Genomic DNA, 19,092 nt, shown 5'->3' with positions numbered 1-19,092 from the left:
ACCATTGAAATGTTGCCTGATTTCTACAGTTCAAAGGGCCAGCAACCTGTATAAAAATGATCAAAAGACTGGTCTGTGAATTGTTTCTGGGATAACTCAGTCAGTAGAACACCAGGCTCTTAATCTCAGGCTCGTGGGTTCAAGCCCCACGTTGGCCAAAGGATTCCTGCATTGCAGGAGGTTGGGCTAGATGACCCTCATGGTCCCTTCCAACTCTCTGCAATTCTAAAAAAAAGACTGGTCTGTGCTGGGAAGACCCACATGGGACAGTGCCCAGAAGCACAGTCCTTTAATCACAGACTACATAAACACTCACCCATTTGTAGCACAATTTTTTCCCCCAATAACAAAAAGTTTTTCTCAATATTTAACATGTTGCTCTCAATCTATAGCCTGCCATCTACAAGGATGGGTGTAGTTACTTGATATGTGCTTGAAAACTCTGACCCTCTATTAGGTTATCCACACCTTTTCCTTCCTCCATGTGCCCCAGATGAATACTCTGTCCCATTGATTCTAGAATAAAATGTCACGCGTATGCAGCCTTAGTCAGTGGCAGCAGATCATTTTTTAAAACCCCTGTTTCTAAACTTTCTTAGAAGTAGGACAGTAGCTCAGCACTAGAGGACATGCTTTGGATGTCAAAGGTCCCAAATTCAATTTGTGGCATTTCCAGTAAGAAGAGTCAGGTGATGTGCAAGATCCCTACCTTTGACCCATGGGAGCCGCTGCCAAACTCTAGTCAACTGAAGAGGTACAAAATGAGAAAGTATAGACAAGGGCCTGGATGCACACAGTTCAGACAGGGACCAAAGAAACTTAAATCCATACCCATTTCCTCCAAACCCCTTTCTGAAAATGTGGTTGACATTTTAACCATATTTTACATGCATATGTGTGCTGCAGCTGAGGTTATCTGGTGGCAGCAGGGGTATGTATGTGCAGCCCCAGCAACTAGCTCAGGAGGGAGCTGCATCTGTAGCAGCTGCTTGTGCACATCATCCAGTTAGGAATAAGCTGCAGAAGCGAGGAGTCACACACAGATGGCTCATCCCTTGATGGAGTGAAGATCTACAAGTGGTTAAGAGTACAGTGGTACCTTGGTTCTCAAACTTAATCTGTTCCGGAAGTCAGTTCCAACACCAAAGCGTTCCAAAACCAAGGTGCGCTTTCCCATAGAAAGTAATGCAAAATGGATTAATCAATTCCAGACTTTTAAAAACAACCCCTAGAAGAGCAATTTAACGTGAATTTTACTATATAATGAGACCATTGATCCATCAAATGAAAGCAATAAACAATGTACTGCAGTCACACAATCAGTAGCTGAACTGGGTTCCACACAGTCACAAAAACAAAACAAAAAGCCACAAAAACGCATAGTAAGTACCAAAAACAGACAGACCTCAGCGTAGCACTCTGTAAGGAGACAATGAGACCACTTCAGAGCAATTATGGAATAACTGCATTCAGAAGAACTAAAGTCTCAGGTTGTTTGGAGTCTTAAATTCTTGTTTTTCATGTAGGGATACAACACACTGATAAAGGAAGCAGCATTGCAAAGGGGGTTGCTGTTGTTGTATTTAAAAAAATACACCACAAGAATCATTCAGACGCCTTGAAAAGGCAGCCTTAGTCTTCTGAAGGATCTATGGTATGCTTTACACTAAACAGCAAGCTCTACATTAAATTTAACATCAACGAAAGGCAAAATATACACGGAAAACAAAGCAACACAAACCCTTAAACCTCCTGCAGAATAAAACGACCCCTTTGTCTGGTAAGAAAAGGCTTTGGTGAAAGAGTCTCATTCTGTGCAAGGGGGAGGGGGAAGCAAAAAAAACGAGGGTGAGGAAGAGGAGAAAGTACGCAAACATTTTCAAGAGGGGAGGGAATCCATACATCGATCCACGGTCCCAGGGCCTTGGATGGGCAGGAGGCTGTGAAGATCTGGCTGGGGGTGGAGGGGAATCAGGCTGGGAGATTGGACAAGGAGATCAAGTGCGGGCGGAGACGCCAACAAAGAATCTGCCAGCGTGTTTGGGAGTTTGCAGGATGGATGGATGGATGGATGGATAAAAGCGGGTTACTGAACTCAATTGGAAGTCGTGCCAGACATTCGGCTTCCAAAAATCTTCAAAAACCGGAACATTCACTTCCGGTTTTCAATCGTTCAAGGGCCTGAACGTTCGAGTTTCAAGGCGTTCGGCTTCCAAGGTTCCACTGTGTCCAGGAGGCGGGGTTTGTGTGCCTTGTCAAAGGACATTCACAATCTGGAAGAACTCTGCTAGTAGTCAAAAAAAGTATACTCAACCAATCTGAAAGAACTAATAGACTTGCATACTTTATTTTTAGGGCAGATTGTGGACTTCCTTGCCAGAGAATTTTAAATTTAAGTCAACAAAATAGGTTTATGCAAAATAAATACATTTGGCTTCATTTATGGGATTTGTATAATATGAAAAAGGTAAAGGTAAAGGTACCTCTGCCCGTACGGGCCAGTCGTGTCCGACTCTGGGGTTGCGCGCCCATCTCGCTTAAGAGGCCGGGGGCCAGCGCTGTCCGAAGACACTTCCGGGTCACGTGGCCAGCGTGACAAGCTGCATCTGGCGAGCCAGCGCAGCACACGGAAACACTGTTTACCTTCCCACTAGTAAGCGGTCCCTATTTATCTACTTGCACCTGGGGGTGCTTTCGAACTGCTAGGTTGGCAGGCGCTGGGACCGAGCAGCGGGAGCGCACCCCGCCGCGGGGATTCGAACCGCTGACCTGATGATCGGCAAGTCCTAGGCGCTGAGGTTTTACCCACAGCACCACCCGCGTCTATATTGTATAATATAGTGTGAGTTCTAATTAATGCCTAATTATTGTTATGTTTTGCTGTTTCCTTTACATTGAAATGAATGTAAGTTATGTAGCTTACATAAACAGTTGTCAGTTACACAAGTTATGCACCTTAAGCTGAATAATGGACAGTAAGATAAATAACATAATATTTGGCAGAAACAGAACTGTAGTGGAACAGAAACAGTGCTGGTTGTGTCAAATCCAGATTGGAGTGGAAATCATGGCTTTCTTTCACCGCTAGCTCTACTGTGCCTCAGGTTTCCATCTCTGAAAAAAGGATGCGGAGGCCCTTTCCTTAAGCCTTTTCCAATCAGAATAGATCACCAGGAACTGTGTTAACTCTAGAGTTTATAGCATGAATGGGGAGCCTCTTGCCAGGACTTTACCATCAGGCCCAGCTCCTCACTTTCTCGCTCTGCCACCTTCACATAGCAATTGGGCATATAGTGGTACCTCAGGTTACATACGCTTCAGGTTATAGAGTCCGCTAACCCAGAAATAGTACCTTGGTTAAGAACTTTGCTTCAGGATGAGAACAGAAATCACGTAGCAGTGGCGCAGCGGCAGCAGGAGGCCCCATTAGTTAAAGTGGTGCTTCAGGTTAAGAACAGTTTCAGGCTAAGAACGGACCTCCAGAACAAATTAAGTTCTTAACCAGAGGTACCACTGTATACAAATGTCCGTTTTTTAACGCTGAATCAGAACAAATGGCAATTTGGGTTTTTTGGTGATTTCCGTTTGCACAGACTCTGCAGCAGAGCGTGGGTTTTTGCAGGGAAAGCATTAGGGCAACCAAAAACGAAAAAGTGCTTGGACACAGAGCTTTAAAGTACACACTTGTGCCAAGAAACACGGCACAGAAGTCTGGATGAGCCCAGAGTCTGCTACAGCAGTGCTAAGGACGCTTCTGTTAGGATTATGAAAGTGGCGATCCTTAAATCGCTGCAGTGTTGTTTTCTGCCACGGGTGTTTCAGCCTCTGCAAGAGTAACCAGTTCCACAATGTGGGGAGGGAGGAGTATACAGCAGCATGTAACAAACCACAGAATCCTGGATAGTTAAGAAACCATAGTTTGAACACACTGTAATTTGCAAAGTTTGCACACAGCAACAAACTCTGCTTCTAATTAGGGGAACTGAAGTTTTTTATTTCCTTTTTTGGCATGTGATGGGGAGAATGCAACCCCCAAGGCTTCACATGTCACAACAAACTGGGTTGTTACACCTGGATTGTAGAGAGTGAAGATGATGCAGTCCTATACACCTCCACTCATTGACTCATGTGTGGCTTACTCCCAGGTACGTAAGTATAAAGCTGCAGATTTAAAACATGTGTCGTCAGTAACCTGTGTTTCTAGACGAGTACTTGCAGGCCATTCAGGTACCAAAGGTTTCTGGCAACAAGCTGTTTTGTTTACAGTATTTGTTTGTTTTTAACTTCACTGGATTTCCTCCAAAATTGACAAATCCAAATTTAATGAGGTGGAAAGTTCAGGCTAGCATTTTGATGCCACTTATGTGGACACTGTGAAAAACTTGTAGGTGTAAGGAGGCCCCACCTAGAAGCACCCACTGAAAAGAACAAACACCTCCCCCCATATGCTAATTCTCTCTTCAATTTTGCTGAACATCCCCTTCATTTTAGGAATTTGATTTCCAAATTTTTTAAAGGTGCTGACTGTTAATTGTTTAAGGTGCTGCGTGTACATTTAAAACATCATTTCGCACCTTCATTAATTATTTTCAGTTATTTTTTAAAGGGAAAAATGTTCTTTTAAAATCTGGACAACTGCTCAGGGAATGCCACAAGCCTCCGCCCCCCCGTTAGCATAGTGCACCCACAGTTTCTACAGATCACTGGCACTAGAAGGAGCTTGCTTTGAGAAGGAGGCTGTACGTCTGACTGAGAACATGGCAAGTGAGCTTTCAGAGCTCAGTGACTCCTGTTTTTAAATATCTAGACCTGCCCTTGGTATGCGTCCTTTCTTACTCCCAGGTACAGAAATCATGTGCCTTGTGGAGACCGGATCATCATGACCACCTTGCGGAGCGAGTAGGCACCGCCACGAAACTCTGCCCAGTAGACCCCGTCCTGATAACGGCTTCGGTAGTGCCCTCCTTTGTACCAGACACCATTAAGGTTGGAGTGGGCACACATATTGTACCACCAACCACCTTTCTGGAAGTGGGCACAGTTGCCTGTGGAAAAAGAAGAGGGGTGGGGAATAGATAATTTATCATCAAACCATGGGCATGGCCAGGATTTTTTTTGGGGGGGAGGGCAGAACCTCAGCTATGTATTTCTATTGATTTTGGGGGGGGGGGCAGCTGTGCCCATGAATCAAATCCTGAAATCAGATGCTGTTAGAATAGAGATGGGGAATTTCCAGCTTCTGTCAGCTCCAGGCAGCATGGCTAGTGGAGAGGGAGGATGAGAGAGGTCACCCAGCAACATAGGGACGGCCACACGTTCCCCACCCCTGCAGAATTTGGCAACCAGGTTGCTCACTGGGACAAGATGGTTTGAGCATATTACACCAATCCTGTCCTGATTGCACTGTCTGCTAATTAGTTTCCAGGTCGAATTCAAAGTGCTGCTTTTGAACTAGAAAGTCTTAAATGGCTCAGAACCACAATACTTCCAGGACCACATCTCTCCATATGAACTGACTCAAACCATGCAATCATCATCTGAGGCTCTTCTTAGTGTGCCTCCGTGAGAGGTCTGGACTTCATAGATGGATTTCATACAGTGCTATTAAGGGGTCTGCCCTTTGTTAGCCAGGTGTCTGCTTAATACAGGAGCTAGCATAAGCAGACAAAGTTCTCTTGATGGCTGGGAATCTCTCTCCAGCCTTAGAATGCAGCATCCATCAGTCTAGAAAGGTGGCACCCTCCAGCTGGTGGGATCAGAAGAGAAACAGTTTATCAGCAGCATTCTGCTGGTTGAAAGAATGGCTGCTTCTTGAGAACACGGACATTTTGGATTTAGAAGGTTTTAATAATGTTTTTGGGTGGCATGCATATTTGTGGTATGACAAGGTTAAAGCACATAAAGCATTTAAAAACCACATTGTCAGGAAAGCATTGTTAAATGTCTGGATAAGATATAAGGACTTACTTGAAAATAAAACCCCAAGGTGGTTGTCACCGATGGAAGCAAAGGCTCAGAAAAAGCTCAATATGGAGGCCAAATGGCCGAAATATTGGGAAATTTTGGAACAAGAAGGAGACAAATTGTCCTGGAGGTTTTGCTAAATATGATTAGAAGGGACCGTCTAATTAAAGGTATACAGGTCGGAGCTAAACAGTACAAATTGAAAGCTTTTGCAGATGATTTGGTATTGACGTTACAGGAGCCAGAATCTAGTACTAAAAGAGTATTAGAATTGATTCAGGAATTTGGTCATGTGGCAGGATTTAAGTTGAACAAGTTAAAAACTAAGGTCCTTGAGAAAAATCTAACACCGATTGAGAAAAAGAGGTTTCAGAAGGAGACAGGTTTAGCAGTGGTTAAGAAAGTAAAATACTTGGGGGTCAATATGACTGCTAAGAATTTAAACCTATTTGTGATGGGACGATGAGCTGCTTGTGTGTAAAATCCTAGTCCCTCAGAGTTTGGTCAAGTTTGCAAACCTCTGTCTGTAACGGAGCCCCTTAAACATGGCTCCGTCAGTCGCTGGCAGATTCCGACAGTGGTTGCTTTCGGAATCGCTTCCAACATAAAAGCTCCTTAACGGAAACACGTCTTCTGGACTCTCTGCGTGACAGTTTCCGGCGAGGAGTGGGTGTCCCTACAGGAGGTCCTGAAACCTCCCCACTGTTTTCGCTGGAAGTGTCTCTGAGCCATCCCTCCAGCTCACTTTCCCTCAGCTCAGCTCCTCTCCCCCTACTGGTTCCCTCTTCAGCTGCTGAGTCTCTCCCAACCTGTGTGAGCCCTTTCACTTCCCTTCCTTCCGATGGCAGTTCCCTGACACTATTTAAAGACAATTATGAGAAATGTTGGCTAGAAGTGAAAAAAGATTTAGAGATATGGTCAAACTTGAAGCTTTCCTTGTTAGGCCGAATTGCTGTTATTAAGATGAATGTATTGCCAAGAATGTTATTTCTCTTTCAATCATTGCAAATTGTGGACAAAATGGATTGTTTCAAGAAGTGGCAGAGAGATATATCAAAATTTGTCTGGCAGGGCAAAAAGCCTAGAATAAAATTTAAAATACTAACTGACGCAAAGGATAGAGGTGGATTTGCCCTGCCAGACCTTAGACTCTATTATGAATCAGCAGCCTTCTGCTGGTTGAAAGAATGGCTGCTCCTTGAAAACACTGACATTTTGGATTTAGAAGGTTTCAACAACGTTTTTGGGTGGCATGCATATTTGTGGTATGACAAGGTTAAAGCACATAAAGCATTTAAAAACCATATTGTCAGAAAAACATTGTTAAATGTCTGGATAAGATACAAGGAGCTATTGGAAAACAAAACCCCTAGGTGGTTGTCACCGATGGAAGCAAAGGCCCAGAAAAGGCTCAATATGGAGGCCAAATGGCCGAAATATTGGGAAATTTTGGAACAGGAAGGAGACAAATTGAAATTGCAGAGTTTTGAGAAATTAAAAAACAAAGTGCGAGATTGGCTTCATTACTATCAGATAATGGAGGCATATAATTTGGATAAGAAAATTGGCTTCCAGGTGGAGAAATCAAAATTGGAAACAGAACTGTTAGAACCCACTACTAAGACTTTGTCGAGAATGTATAACTTGTTGCTGAAATGGAATACTCAGGATGAAACTGTGAAATCTGCTATGATTAAATGGGCACAAGATTTAGGACACAATATCATGTTTGCTGACTGGGAACAGTTGTGGACCACAGGTATGAAATTTATGGCATGTAATGCCTTAAGAGAGAATATTATGAAAATGATATACAGGTGGTACATGACCCCAGTCAAGCTTACAAAAATCTATCATTTGCCCGATAATAAATGCTGGAAATGTAAAGAAACTGAAGGTACATTCTTTCACCTTTGGTGGACATGCCCAAAGATCAAGGCTTTCTGGGAAATGATATATAATGAATTGAAAAAGGTATTTAAATATACCTTCTTGAAGAAACCAGAGGCCTTCCTCTTGGGCATAGTCGGCCAATTGGTGTTAAAGAGGGACAGAACTTTCTTTATGTATGCCACAACAGCAGCAAGAATTCTTATTGCAAAGTATTGGAAGACACAAGATCTACCCACCTTGGAAGAATGGCAGATGAAGCTGATGGACTATATGGAACTGGCGGAAATGACTGGCAGAATCCGAGACCAGGGAGAAGAGTCGATGGAAGAAGATTGGAAGAAATTCAAAGATTATTTGCAGAAGTATTGTAAAATTAATGAATGTTAGAATGATGTTCGATAAAAACTAAGTGGTTTTTAGCTGAAAAGTTATAAGGGAAGATGAAAAAAGGGCTTATTATGTAATATGTTAAATTCTAAAACTATAATATTCTTATGATTAATGATTAGGATATTAAAAGAGGGGAGGGAACTGCTGAACAAAATATTTGAACTGGAATACAAAAAAGGGAGGTGTGAAGAGGTCGGGAAAACAAGTAAATGAAAGATAAGACATTGAAAGACTAATCGGTTCTTTTTTTAACTATTTTTATTTTGTATTTTTATATTTTTTTTCTTTTATTTTATATATATCTGTTTTCCTTTTTCTTTTTTCGCTTATTTTTGTAACATGTTGAAACGCTAATAAATATCTTTTTTAAAAAAACAAATTGAAATTGCAGAGTTTTGAGAAATTAAAAGACAAAGTGCGAGACTGGCTTCACTATTATCAAATAAGGGAGGCTTATAATTTGGACAAAAAAATTGGCTTTCAGGTGGAAAAATCAAAATTGGAAACAGAACTGTTAGATCCCAAAACAAAGATACTTTCAAGAATGTATAACTTGCTGTTGAAATGGAATACTCAGGATGAAACGGTTAAATCGGCTATGATCAAATGGGCACAAGATGTTGGACATAACATTATGTTTGCTGACTGGGAACAGTTGTGAACTACAGGTATGAAATTTACGGCATGTAATGCCCTAAGAGAGAATATTATGAAAATGATATACAGGTGGTACATGACCCCAGTCAAGCTTGCAAAAATCTATCATTTGCCCGATAATAAATGTTGGAAATGTAAAGAAACCGAAAGTACATTCTTTCACCTTTGGTGGACGTGCCCAAAAATTAAGGCTTTCTGGGAGATGATCTATAATGAAATGAAAAAGGTATTTAAATATACCTTTCTAAAGAAACCAGAGGCCTTCCTGCTGGGCATTGTCGGCCAATTGGTGCTAAAGAAGGATAGAACTTTCTTTATGTATGCCACAACAGCAGCAAGAATACTTATTGCAAAGTATTGGAAGACACAAGATCTACCCACCTTGGAAGAATGGCAGATGAAGGTGATGGACTATATGGAATTGGCGGAAATGACTGGCAGAATCCGAGACCAGGGAGAAGAGTCGGTGGAAGAAGATTGGAAAAAGTTTAAAGACTATTTACAGAAATATTGCAAAATTAATGAATGTTAGAATGACGTTGGATAGAAACTAAGTGGTTTTTAGCTGTAATGTTATAAGGGAATATGAAAAAATGGATTATTAATAGGTAAAAATCTAATGTTACAATATTTTAAGATTAAAGACTAGGATAAACAAAGAGGGGAGGGATTTGCTGAACTAACAAACTGAATTGGAATACAAAAAAGGGAGGCGTGAGGAGGTCCGGGAAATAAGCAAATGAAAGATAAGTAATGGAAAGATTGAATTGTTTTTAACTATTTTTATTTTGTATTTTTCTTTTTTCTTTTTTTCTTTTGTAATATTTTGAAAATCTTAATAAATATCTTTTTTAAAAAAACAACAGAAGAGAAACAGTTTAGAGCCAGTTTTGCAGTTCTGAATACTGTGGGCGAATGAGACAGAGTTTGGAGCTGTGAGCTGTGAGGTAAAGCTCCTTGGAGTGCAGAATATCGTGCTCTCGGAATCTGATACAAGAGAAACAGGTCTAATAGCTACTATAGGAATAATGATTTGCTTCCACAACCGCTTTGCTTGGATACTATATTTTTTGTCTACCTCTTCTCTATACTTTCAGACACAGCGGCTGAGTGCCCAGGCGGGCACGTCTGGGGGTCGGGGCATGGAGGGTGACATGAGGAGGTTGCAGCAGGGCAGGCAGGCACCCTTCCAATCAGTCCAGATCGATGATAAAACAGGATAAAAATGATAAAAAGATAAGGAACAAACAACACCTTCCTCCCCAGCTCTTGGTGTCCTCTTTTAGCCATCTCCCTTCTCCATCCTTACCTGAGTAAGCATCATGGTCACGGTCGAGGGTGCTGAACTGTCGGCCATTATGCCAGGAGAGGGAATCACCAGCGTTGCCTTGATAGCGCCCCAGCTGCAACCGGTAGAAATCATTCTCAGGTTCTAGGGCAAAGGTGCTGTATTCTGCGTATGCCTGTCGCCCACTCCAGTCTTCCATGGTAACCCTCAGCACGTACGAGCCCTGGCGAGTCAGCCAGTGAATGAACTCGAGACCCAGCCAGTGTTCTCCTTCCAAGTTCCCAAAACCATTCTGAAGGTGGAGCAGGGCAGGGGGAAACACAGCAAGTAAGATGTTAGCAGGTGGGCCCTGGCTGTAGGGGAACAGTTGGTGCTAGCCATAGGGTAGAAGAGTGAGCTAATACTCCTACTTCCTTCCCAGGCCACTTTGGGGCCTGTGGAACACTTAGCTCTCTTGCAGAGATATGTGGGATCCTTTTGCAGCAGGAAATCAGCAAAGCACACATACACCATGCTAGCTCAATGCCCAAAGTCAGCTGCCATGTGTGGTGATGACCCGAGTCCAGCAGCAAGACGTGAGAGTCAGAGGCTGCAGAGTCTCCCGCTAAGGAATGAGATCCCGTGCAGGGCTCTGACTCTGCTACTGGAGACCAGGAGACAACTGAGGCTCCATGTTGGAGCCAGATTCAACCCATACCTCTGGAGTAATGGAAAAAGAGAGAAGGAAACCTGAGAAAAATCTAGGAAGCTTTCATCCCTTAATACAGAGGTCTCCTGATAAGAGCATTCTATGGTCCACTTTGCCAGCAGGTCCCCGAAAGATCACATATTTTTATCTTAAGACTAGACACACACACACTGCAAGAATGGGATTGCCATGTGACTGAACAAACATGGCTGCCCTCATTATCACATCTATTTGGGCCTTAGCTCGTGTTTTCAGTCCATTACTTAATGTGTTTTTGTCTCCATCTGACTAAGTAGGCATAGCACAGCAGGTGGCAGAGTAACCCTTGCTTTGTGTCAAGACCAGATTCATAGGTGTGCTGCTGCAAACCTTTTGCATATCAGGAATTCCTATCCCCAAGTATTTCCTACAAATTCAACGGGGCAACTAAACTGAAGGCTGAATACCCATGAAAGAGCAGTACAGTGGTGCCTCGCAAGACGAAATTAATCCGTTCCGCGAGTCTCTTCGTCTTGCGGTTTTTTCGTCTTGCGAAGCACGGCTATTAACGGCTTAGCGGCTTAGCGGCTATTAACGGCTTAGCGGCTTTAAGAAAAAGGAAACAAACTCGCAAGAACTCGTAAGACGTTTCGTCTTGCGAAGCAAGCCCATAGGGAAATTCGTCTTGCGGAACGACTCAAAAAACGCAAAACCCTTTCGTCTAGCGAGTTTTTCATCTTGCGAGGCATTCGTCTTGCGGGGCACCACTGTATATCTGAACCTGGCCTCTGGTATCACCTATCACCTGTGACTCTGATTTCAGCCTGTAAGTCCCAGATCCACCATGAGCCTCCAGATCTCTGACTCTAACCCCAAGTGACCCTCTGCATCCCATAGGTCCACCTTTTTCCCCTGCCCAGCTTTCCTCACAAGCTTGGACCCCTTCATCTCCTTTCATGTGGCACCTGGAGCCACATCCTCAACACACCTTGTAGTGCTGCCAGGTGATAAAGAAGTTGACCGATCCATCCTGCCGCCGCTGGATGACGGTCCAACCACCCCCATCATACTCCTGGTCACACCAGGTCTGGATGATTCCCCGGGCACCAGTTGGTTGTAGCATGGTGATGCCGCTGGTCTGCCCATTCTGCTGAGCTGCTTGACAGTCACGCCATGGCCCTGTGCCAGGAAGAGAAAAACTAATGAACAGGGGCCGAATAACACTGTGTGATGAACAAGGTAAAGGTAAAGGGACCGCTGACCATTAGGTCCAGTCGCAAATGACTCGGGGGTTGCGGCGCTCATCTCGCTTTATTGGCCAAGGGAGCCGGTGTACAGCTTCCAGGTCATGTGGCCAGCATGACTAAGCCGCTTCTGGCGAACCAGGGCAGTGCACAGAAACACCGTTTACCTTCCCGCCGGAGCGGCACCTATTTATTTACTTGCACTTTGATGTGCTTTTGAACTACTAGGTTGGCAGGAGCAGGGACCGAGCAACGGGAGCTCATCCCATTGCAGGGATTCGAACCGCCGTCCTTCTGATCGGCAAGCCCTAGGCTCAGTGGTTTAGACCACAGCACCACCTGCATGTTCACCCGTGATGAACAAAGTAGGGGCAGCTAATTACAGGGACTAGTTTGGAGGTTATCATTGAGTTCTGTAGCACAGATAGGGTGATGCCCTGTCTCACTTGGATGGCCTTTTTGGGTATTTCCAGATGGGATCTGTGCTTCTCATGCATCCAAGTTTTTTTTCCAGTGTCCACACAACAGTGTTGGCATAAAAATGCCACCCCATATGTAAAAAGGTAAAGGAAAAACCTATTGCCAGAAATCCATTTGTGATATCACAACATTGAGCTCCTATTTAGAAGCACTTTCTGTCAGAGCTAATCTACCTCACATGTTTATTGTAACATAAAACATTTCATAAAGGATAAGAGAAACAAAGCAGGGGAAATGCACATTTTATTGGCCAAATTTGGGTTGGTGAAGGGCTGTGCAAGCTTTTGAGTTTCATAGAATTCTTCATCAGGCAAATGCCTCAGGGGTCTTCCAAACACCAGTGGGAAAATAAAAGCTTTCTTCATGAGCTTACCTGAGGTATATTATTATATATTAGTAGAAGATATATTAGTAGAATCTCAGGCGCTTCATTTAGTAAGTGTACATGAGAGCATTGCAGGGCTCCTATGCAGGTCCCAGTTATTTAAAGGCACTCCACAAGTCCCAACAGATTTGTGCCTCCAGCATTAGTTGGCCACAGGCCATAGGAAGGTCAGACCTAGGGGCAGGCATACTGTGATATACATACCTTTTGTTTTTGCCCACCAGTAAGAGATACAACTGCCTCTATCTATCTGGCTTGCAGTAGCTAATGGTATGTGTAGGAATAACGGATGATGACAAGAGGCTGGATGCAGGTGACCTGTGCACAGGCAAGCTGCCAGCTAGCTCTGCCGAAGCTCCTTTTATTGGCACAATATGCAAAACCAGACAGATACATTTTGGACTGTGACCTTTACACAACTTCCAGTCCTGAGATCGAAGGGTGGTACAGGTAATTCTGGCACCTGTTTCCACCGCGCCACTTTCCCCTTGCACAATGTTTAATCAAAAGAGACAAAGGTCACAGACAGGGCATGGCAGACTACTAAGAGAGCAAAAGATTAGATAGAGGGCATGATGTTCAGACAGCTGTGGTTTGACTGCAGGCGGAAATGTGCTCCACACCCAGCGATCATTCCTTCAGTATGCAAATTTATGACAATAAATCAGTGGCCCTCCACTAGCAATTGCTCTTTGAAGTTCACTCAAATGTCAGTACTAGGCCAGGGGACTGGAGGATCCAAAATTAAGAAGGCGGTGGTTTTGCTTGTGTATGCCACACCAGTCCTTCTTGGCTCTTGGCTGCGGATGCCTCAGGGAAGGAGCAGGAGGTCCCCATGACATAAATAGGAGGAAAGCGGAGAAATGAGATACCATTCACAGGCTACCCTATCATGGAGTGTATAGCTTGTCACATTTCCCAAAGGAAAATAGGTACTTTGGATTTGTTTCAGATGTTAGACCATCCGAATAACCATCAACTGAGTAATTGTTAGGTTGATGGTTTGCTAAGAGCCCAGGATGATCCGTTAAATGTTTTATCAGGGACAGCAGATAGCAATGGAATAATCACAGTGGTAGCTGGTAGTCGCTTGCCTATTTTAAAAAGGTAATGCCAGCAAAATTTGGGATGCTAACACTCCAAAGATATTTGGGGGTCAGATAAACAGAAGCACTTGCCATTTGAGTTTTGGGGAGACATTAGAGCTATAGCCCCCGCAGGTACAAAAGTAGCATAATAGAGAGAAAGCTAGCAAAAACGTGTCTGCCTGACATGTTGGGTTCTCTGTGCAGGGAGCTCTTATAGAGAGGAACGTTAATCCACTATCCACAGGAGTGGTTTTACCATCTCATTGGTTCTTTGTGTGAACTAGGCTTCATGTTGGCAGAGGCTGGTGCTGATGGCATTTGCCCTGCACAGCCTCTGCGCTGCTGCTTCCTAATAGACTTGATCTCTCTTTCTGACCTGTGGATTTGGTGGGCACGACAGCAGGTGGCTGAAGAGTGCCGCCCTGTGGCACTGCCGCCTTGTGTGGCCGGTCTCTCTGGATGTCATTGACGGCATCAAAATGGACCCTGCTCTCATTGGCGATGCTTGCAGCGTTGTGAGGCACCACTGGCACCAGGGGGGGCTGTGGAGAGAAAGGAGAAATAACTCACCCTAAAAACATAGGAGAACTAAAAGAGTATAGTTCGAGTGCAGCATCATTGAGTTCAAGGGCAGCAGGGGATTTAGAGCACGTTCAAGTGGCTCTTAAAGGCACAGGAGCACAACCAGAAAATAAGGTGGCAGTTCTAGATCAAGGGAAGTAATAGTGCCACTGTATTCTGCTCTGGTCAGACCTCACCTGGAGTACTGTGTCCAGTTCTGGGCACCACAGTTCAAGAAGGACACTGACAAACTGGAACGTGTCCAGAGGAGGGCAACCAAAATGGTCAAAGGCCTGGAAACGATGCCTTATGAGGAACGGCTAAGGGAGCTGGGCATGTTTAGCCTGGAGAAGAGGAGGTTAAGGGGTGATATGATAGTCATGTTCAAATATATAAAAGGATGTCACATAGAGGAGGGAGAAAGGTTGTTTTCTGCTGCCCCAGAGAAGCCGACATGGAGCAATGGATCCAAACTACAAGAAAGAAGATTCCACCTAAACATTAGGAAGAACTTCCTGACAGTAAGAGCTGTTTGACAGTGGAATTTGCTGCCAAGGAGTGTGGTGGAGTCTCCTTCTTTGGAGGTCTTTAAGCAGAGGCTTGACAACCATATGTCAGGAGTGCTCTGATGGTGTTTCCTGCTTGGCAGGGGGTTGGACTCGATGGCCCTTGTGGTCTCTTCCAACTCTATGATTCTATGATTCTAAGTGTGATAAATATGCTTCCAGGAAACCCAAAAGCTAGACTAGGACCGACTGTTTTTGTCCTAACTCCACTGGAGCCATTTTTTAAAATTAACAACATTTATAGACCACTTAATCCTATTTTTTAATCAAGAAAATTTTGACAGCTGAGGTTAACTAAAATATTTATCAAAAATGCTGATGAAATCAGCAAACTTTAAAAACAAGTAGATATAACAAAATTATAAAAATACAGACGAAATCTAAAGAATTTTTAAAAACATACATAATAAAAGTACATAATAGAAGTGTTGGTAGGCCTACCAAAAGGAAAGGCATTTCTATCAGGCATTCAGAAGCATTGCAGTGGAGGTGCCTGCTTGTTGTTAACAGGCAGGGAGTTTTGCAGCAGGAGCAATGCTGCCACGTTAAAAGACGGATTCCTTGTAAGGGCAGAATGAAGATTCCATAGACTGAAGTGGTCGTGGGCAAGCGAAGGGGGAGATGGGCAAATAGCAGCGACACAAAAAGGGTTCTCCCAGTGCTCATTGCCCACGTTGGAAAAGATTGTAAAGAGGGAATTAGTAAAAAGGATTAACGTCCTTTTTCTATCCGGGCTCTTGTGCTGTCAACAGTTGCTGGACATGTAGAAATGGAGCAACCATTTGCAGACATAGAAAGAACCATTTGTTGAAAATCAGGTTGTGTGGGAGGATCACCATAGTGCTTTTCTATGCAGGGTTTAATTTGACCCAGGGCTCAGGCTCAGAAACCTTTTTGAACAGGGAGCAGTCATGGGGCAAAAAGAGATTGGCTCTGAGCATCAATCAAATACTTCCATTTTTCAGTAATTAGGGATGGGAACTTGTAGTACTGCAGGTGTTGGACTATAACTCCCATGACCACTGGCCATTCTGAGGTTCATGGGAGTTGGAGTCCAGCAACAACTGGAGAGTCAAAGGTTGCTTAGCGCTCTTTGCCTTCAGGCTGCAGATGGGGCTCACATGCCGGAATACTCCTCCATTCAAAAACAAACATGGAAAATTAGCATGTACGGGAAGAAGCTATGCTGGAAATCTTTTCCCTAACATGCTTGTTTTGTACACTGATTTGTTATTTTTTATTATTATTATTATTATTATTATTATTATTATTATGGCTACAGCAGCATTCTGCCATGTGAGTTTGAACATACAATTTGAAGCGGTACACTCAGCAAAAGTACTAGACCATGTACACCTGGGATTAGAGGACACAGCATTCCGGAGGGAGAGTGTAGCTTGGGGCCTAGCTATGGTTTAGAAAACATCAGCTCCTGTCTTCCTGGCATTGCTGTTGTCACATCCCTTCCCTTTTCCCAGGGTCAGCATCAGCACCAGGTATCAGGACTCCACCATCGCTGAAGTCTGCCCTAGCCCTTCCTTATTCATGTTTTCAGGCACAGCAGGCCAAGTAGCACTGGATGATTGGCTCTAGCGACCCTTTTAATTTCTCCCATTTCTGTCTCCCAGTTCAGTTTGAGCAGTACCTGTGGGCTCCCCCGGCCACTGGCTCCTTGCTGGCAGTCTCTCTCCAGTTGGCTGATGAGGGCACTCTGGTTGTTGACCAGGGCAGCCAGGGCATGGTACTTCCCTTCCAGCTGGCGATAACTGGCCGCCACGCGCAAGGCCTCGGCAGAGGCGTTGGCCACCCTCCCTTCAAGCTGTGAGGTCTGCACTGGCCGCTCTCGTCGCTGGAGGATCTCATGAAGCAGCTGAGTGTACAGCTGGGTGACACGAGCATTGATGTTGCGGCTTTCCTTGCGCAGGGCCTTGACTTCACTCACCACTGCCCCGTCCACCTCCACTAGTCGGCGCAGCTCCTCCATCTGGGCCTGCTGATGGTGCAGCTGATCACGCAGCGCGGCCACCTCAGAGCGATTGAGGCCCGGAGGCTCCGGGGGAAGGCGCACGCTGCTCCAGCACACGGCCCCCGTGAACTTCTGCTGCGGCAAGATGAAGGTGTAGGTGCACTTCGGCCCCGTCAGTGGTTCGACACCTGACAGGCCTGGCCTGGCCAGACTCAGCACCACCACCAGCAGGTACTGAGGCTCCATGCTGTTAGAAGAAAGGTGCTTGTAAGAATTCTAAGGTGTCATAAATAAAAGAAATGTTCAGAAGTGCACAAGGTAAACAGACCCATAAGTACATAAACCGCATGACTGAAATAGTACAGGGGAGCAATCCTGATCTTGACTCTTAATGATCCCAAATATTTTCTGTACAGAAGGAAATATTTGGGAAAAACCTACCCCAATAGTTATTTTCACTTGTGAGTCAAAAGGGCAGAGTTTGTTTATGAATAGGGGAGGTCTGGGACCATGGTTTCAGAAACTAGGGTAGCAACAATATGTTATTTAGCAGCAGCAACAACAACTTGTGCTTTTGGTGGTAGGGCAATATCCATTTCCATTTTTAAAATTATTTTTAATGGTCTTGTGAAAGAGGGATACTTAGCTATATCAATCTGGTCTTTGATTTGATGAGTGTGGGTGACCCTGGAGGTTTCTATAACTGCTGTGACAACCACACATTTCCCTGGCCAAAAAACCCCCACAGCAACAATGAAATACTGAGATTATGATAAAGTGCTCTTGTGCAAGACCTCTACATTGTTGTTTTAAATCAGATGAACATGTACACTCTGATTACAGACCTTGAGGTAATTTGTCTCATTTACTGAAATAATAGCTTCTTCAAATATGGTTATTGAAATTCAGTTATTCCCTCTGAGGTGTAGGTGGGTTCAGGCATGACCCAAGACCAAGATTCAGCTCAAAAAGGATTTATTGGAACATCAGGAACAAGAACAAGAATGACAAAAGGGGCACTTGGCAAAACACAAACACCACCTGTGATAGGTCGCCTTAATGCTGCAATTAGCAAATCACAACACTGGCTCCATCTCAGCAGCAGCCTGCCAGCTACTAACAATGTCATTGGAGGGTTTTAGAATCCTCTCCCTCTTTTGTTATGCAGATGAAGCTCCTGAGCTCCAGGAGGCCGGAAGGCCTAGGCCTGCATTGCATGCATACATAACACCCTCAGCATGTGACAGCTGGTGGAAAGAGGAATCTTTGGTTTGTCATTGGGACCCACCAGAAACAAAATGGTTGTGCTCAGGTGAGGAGAAGATGGTGTGTCATGTTGCAAGTTATGGGACTGTCTATTGTAAGGGCATTATGGTGCCATAGTACCACACTTTCCTTTCACGAAAGCACTTTAGCAATAATTAAAATATCAGCATAAATAAAGAGTGTCATAAAGTGGTAGGCATCCAGGAGTGTTCCCTGGGGAGTGAAGTCAAACTGTTGGAGAGTCACAGTGTCTGCTGTGGCTGTAGAGACATGGTTTACTGCAGTGGGTGCAGATGAAGGCATCCGGTCGTGCTGCTGCAGATGCACCTCTGTGTTTCTTTTCTCTGTGCTCCTCCCAGTGTTCATTCCTCCTCTGATCACTGCTATGGATGCATGACCAGACTGTCTCCAGGCACTGCAGTCCAGTCGTCTGCAAGGGATTCGCACACAGCAGGGTTGATGTTGCCAGCTGGGAATGTGGACTTGGAAGAGCACATCTTCTGCCATGTGATACCTGAAATCCTCCTGACACAACTCATGTGGGAGGAATTGAGGCATCTCTCCTGGGGAGTGTAAGTTGCCCACAACTCACTTTCATAAGGCAGCGTACTCAACATACAAGCCTGGTAGACCTTTGATATGGATTGGCATAAATGGCACCACATTCCCCCAAACCC

At 44.3% G+C, this 19,092-nt stretch overlaps 1 protein-coding gene across 2 annotated transcripts in view; it reads right to left on the bottom strand.

Annotated features, from left to right (window-relative positions):
* Positions 1-1,235: 1,235 nt before the first annotated feature.
* The window catches only part of LOC308467077 (angiopoietin-related protein 2-like), a 29,086-nt gene continuing 11,229 nt past the window's right edge, over positions 1,236-19,092 (bottom strand). The window contains exons 2-6 of one of the 2 annotated variants that reach the window (XM_080988480.1): positions 16,829-17,425; positions 14,433-14,598; positions 11,848-12,038; positions 10,214-10,484; positions 1,236-5,045 (exon numbers count right to left, since the gene is read on the bottom strand). In XM_080988480.1, coding sequence (XP_080844606.1) covers positions 4,852-5,045; positions 10,214-10,484; positions 11,848-12,038; positions 14,433-14,598; positions 16,829-17,395 — 1,389 coding nt within the window. In that variant the 5' untranslated portion in view covers positions 17,396-17,425 and the 3' untranslated portion in view covers positions 1,236-4,851. The remainder of the gene's footprint in view (positions 5,046-10,213; positions 10,485-11,847; positions 12,039-14,432; positions 14,599-16,828; positions 17,426-19,092) is intronic. The other variant, XM_080988479.1, reaches the window with a different exon arrangement.

Source organism: Podarcis pityusensis (genome assembly GCF_964106645.2).
Source record: "Podarcis pityusensis genome assembly, chromosome: 17".
Classification (NCBI taxonomy): Eukaryota; Metazoa; Chordata; class Lepidosauria; order Squamata; family Lacertidae; genus Podarcis; species Podarcis pityusensis.
This window is presented reverse-complemented; position numbering and strand designations above follow the sequence as displayed.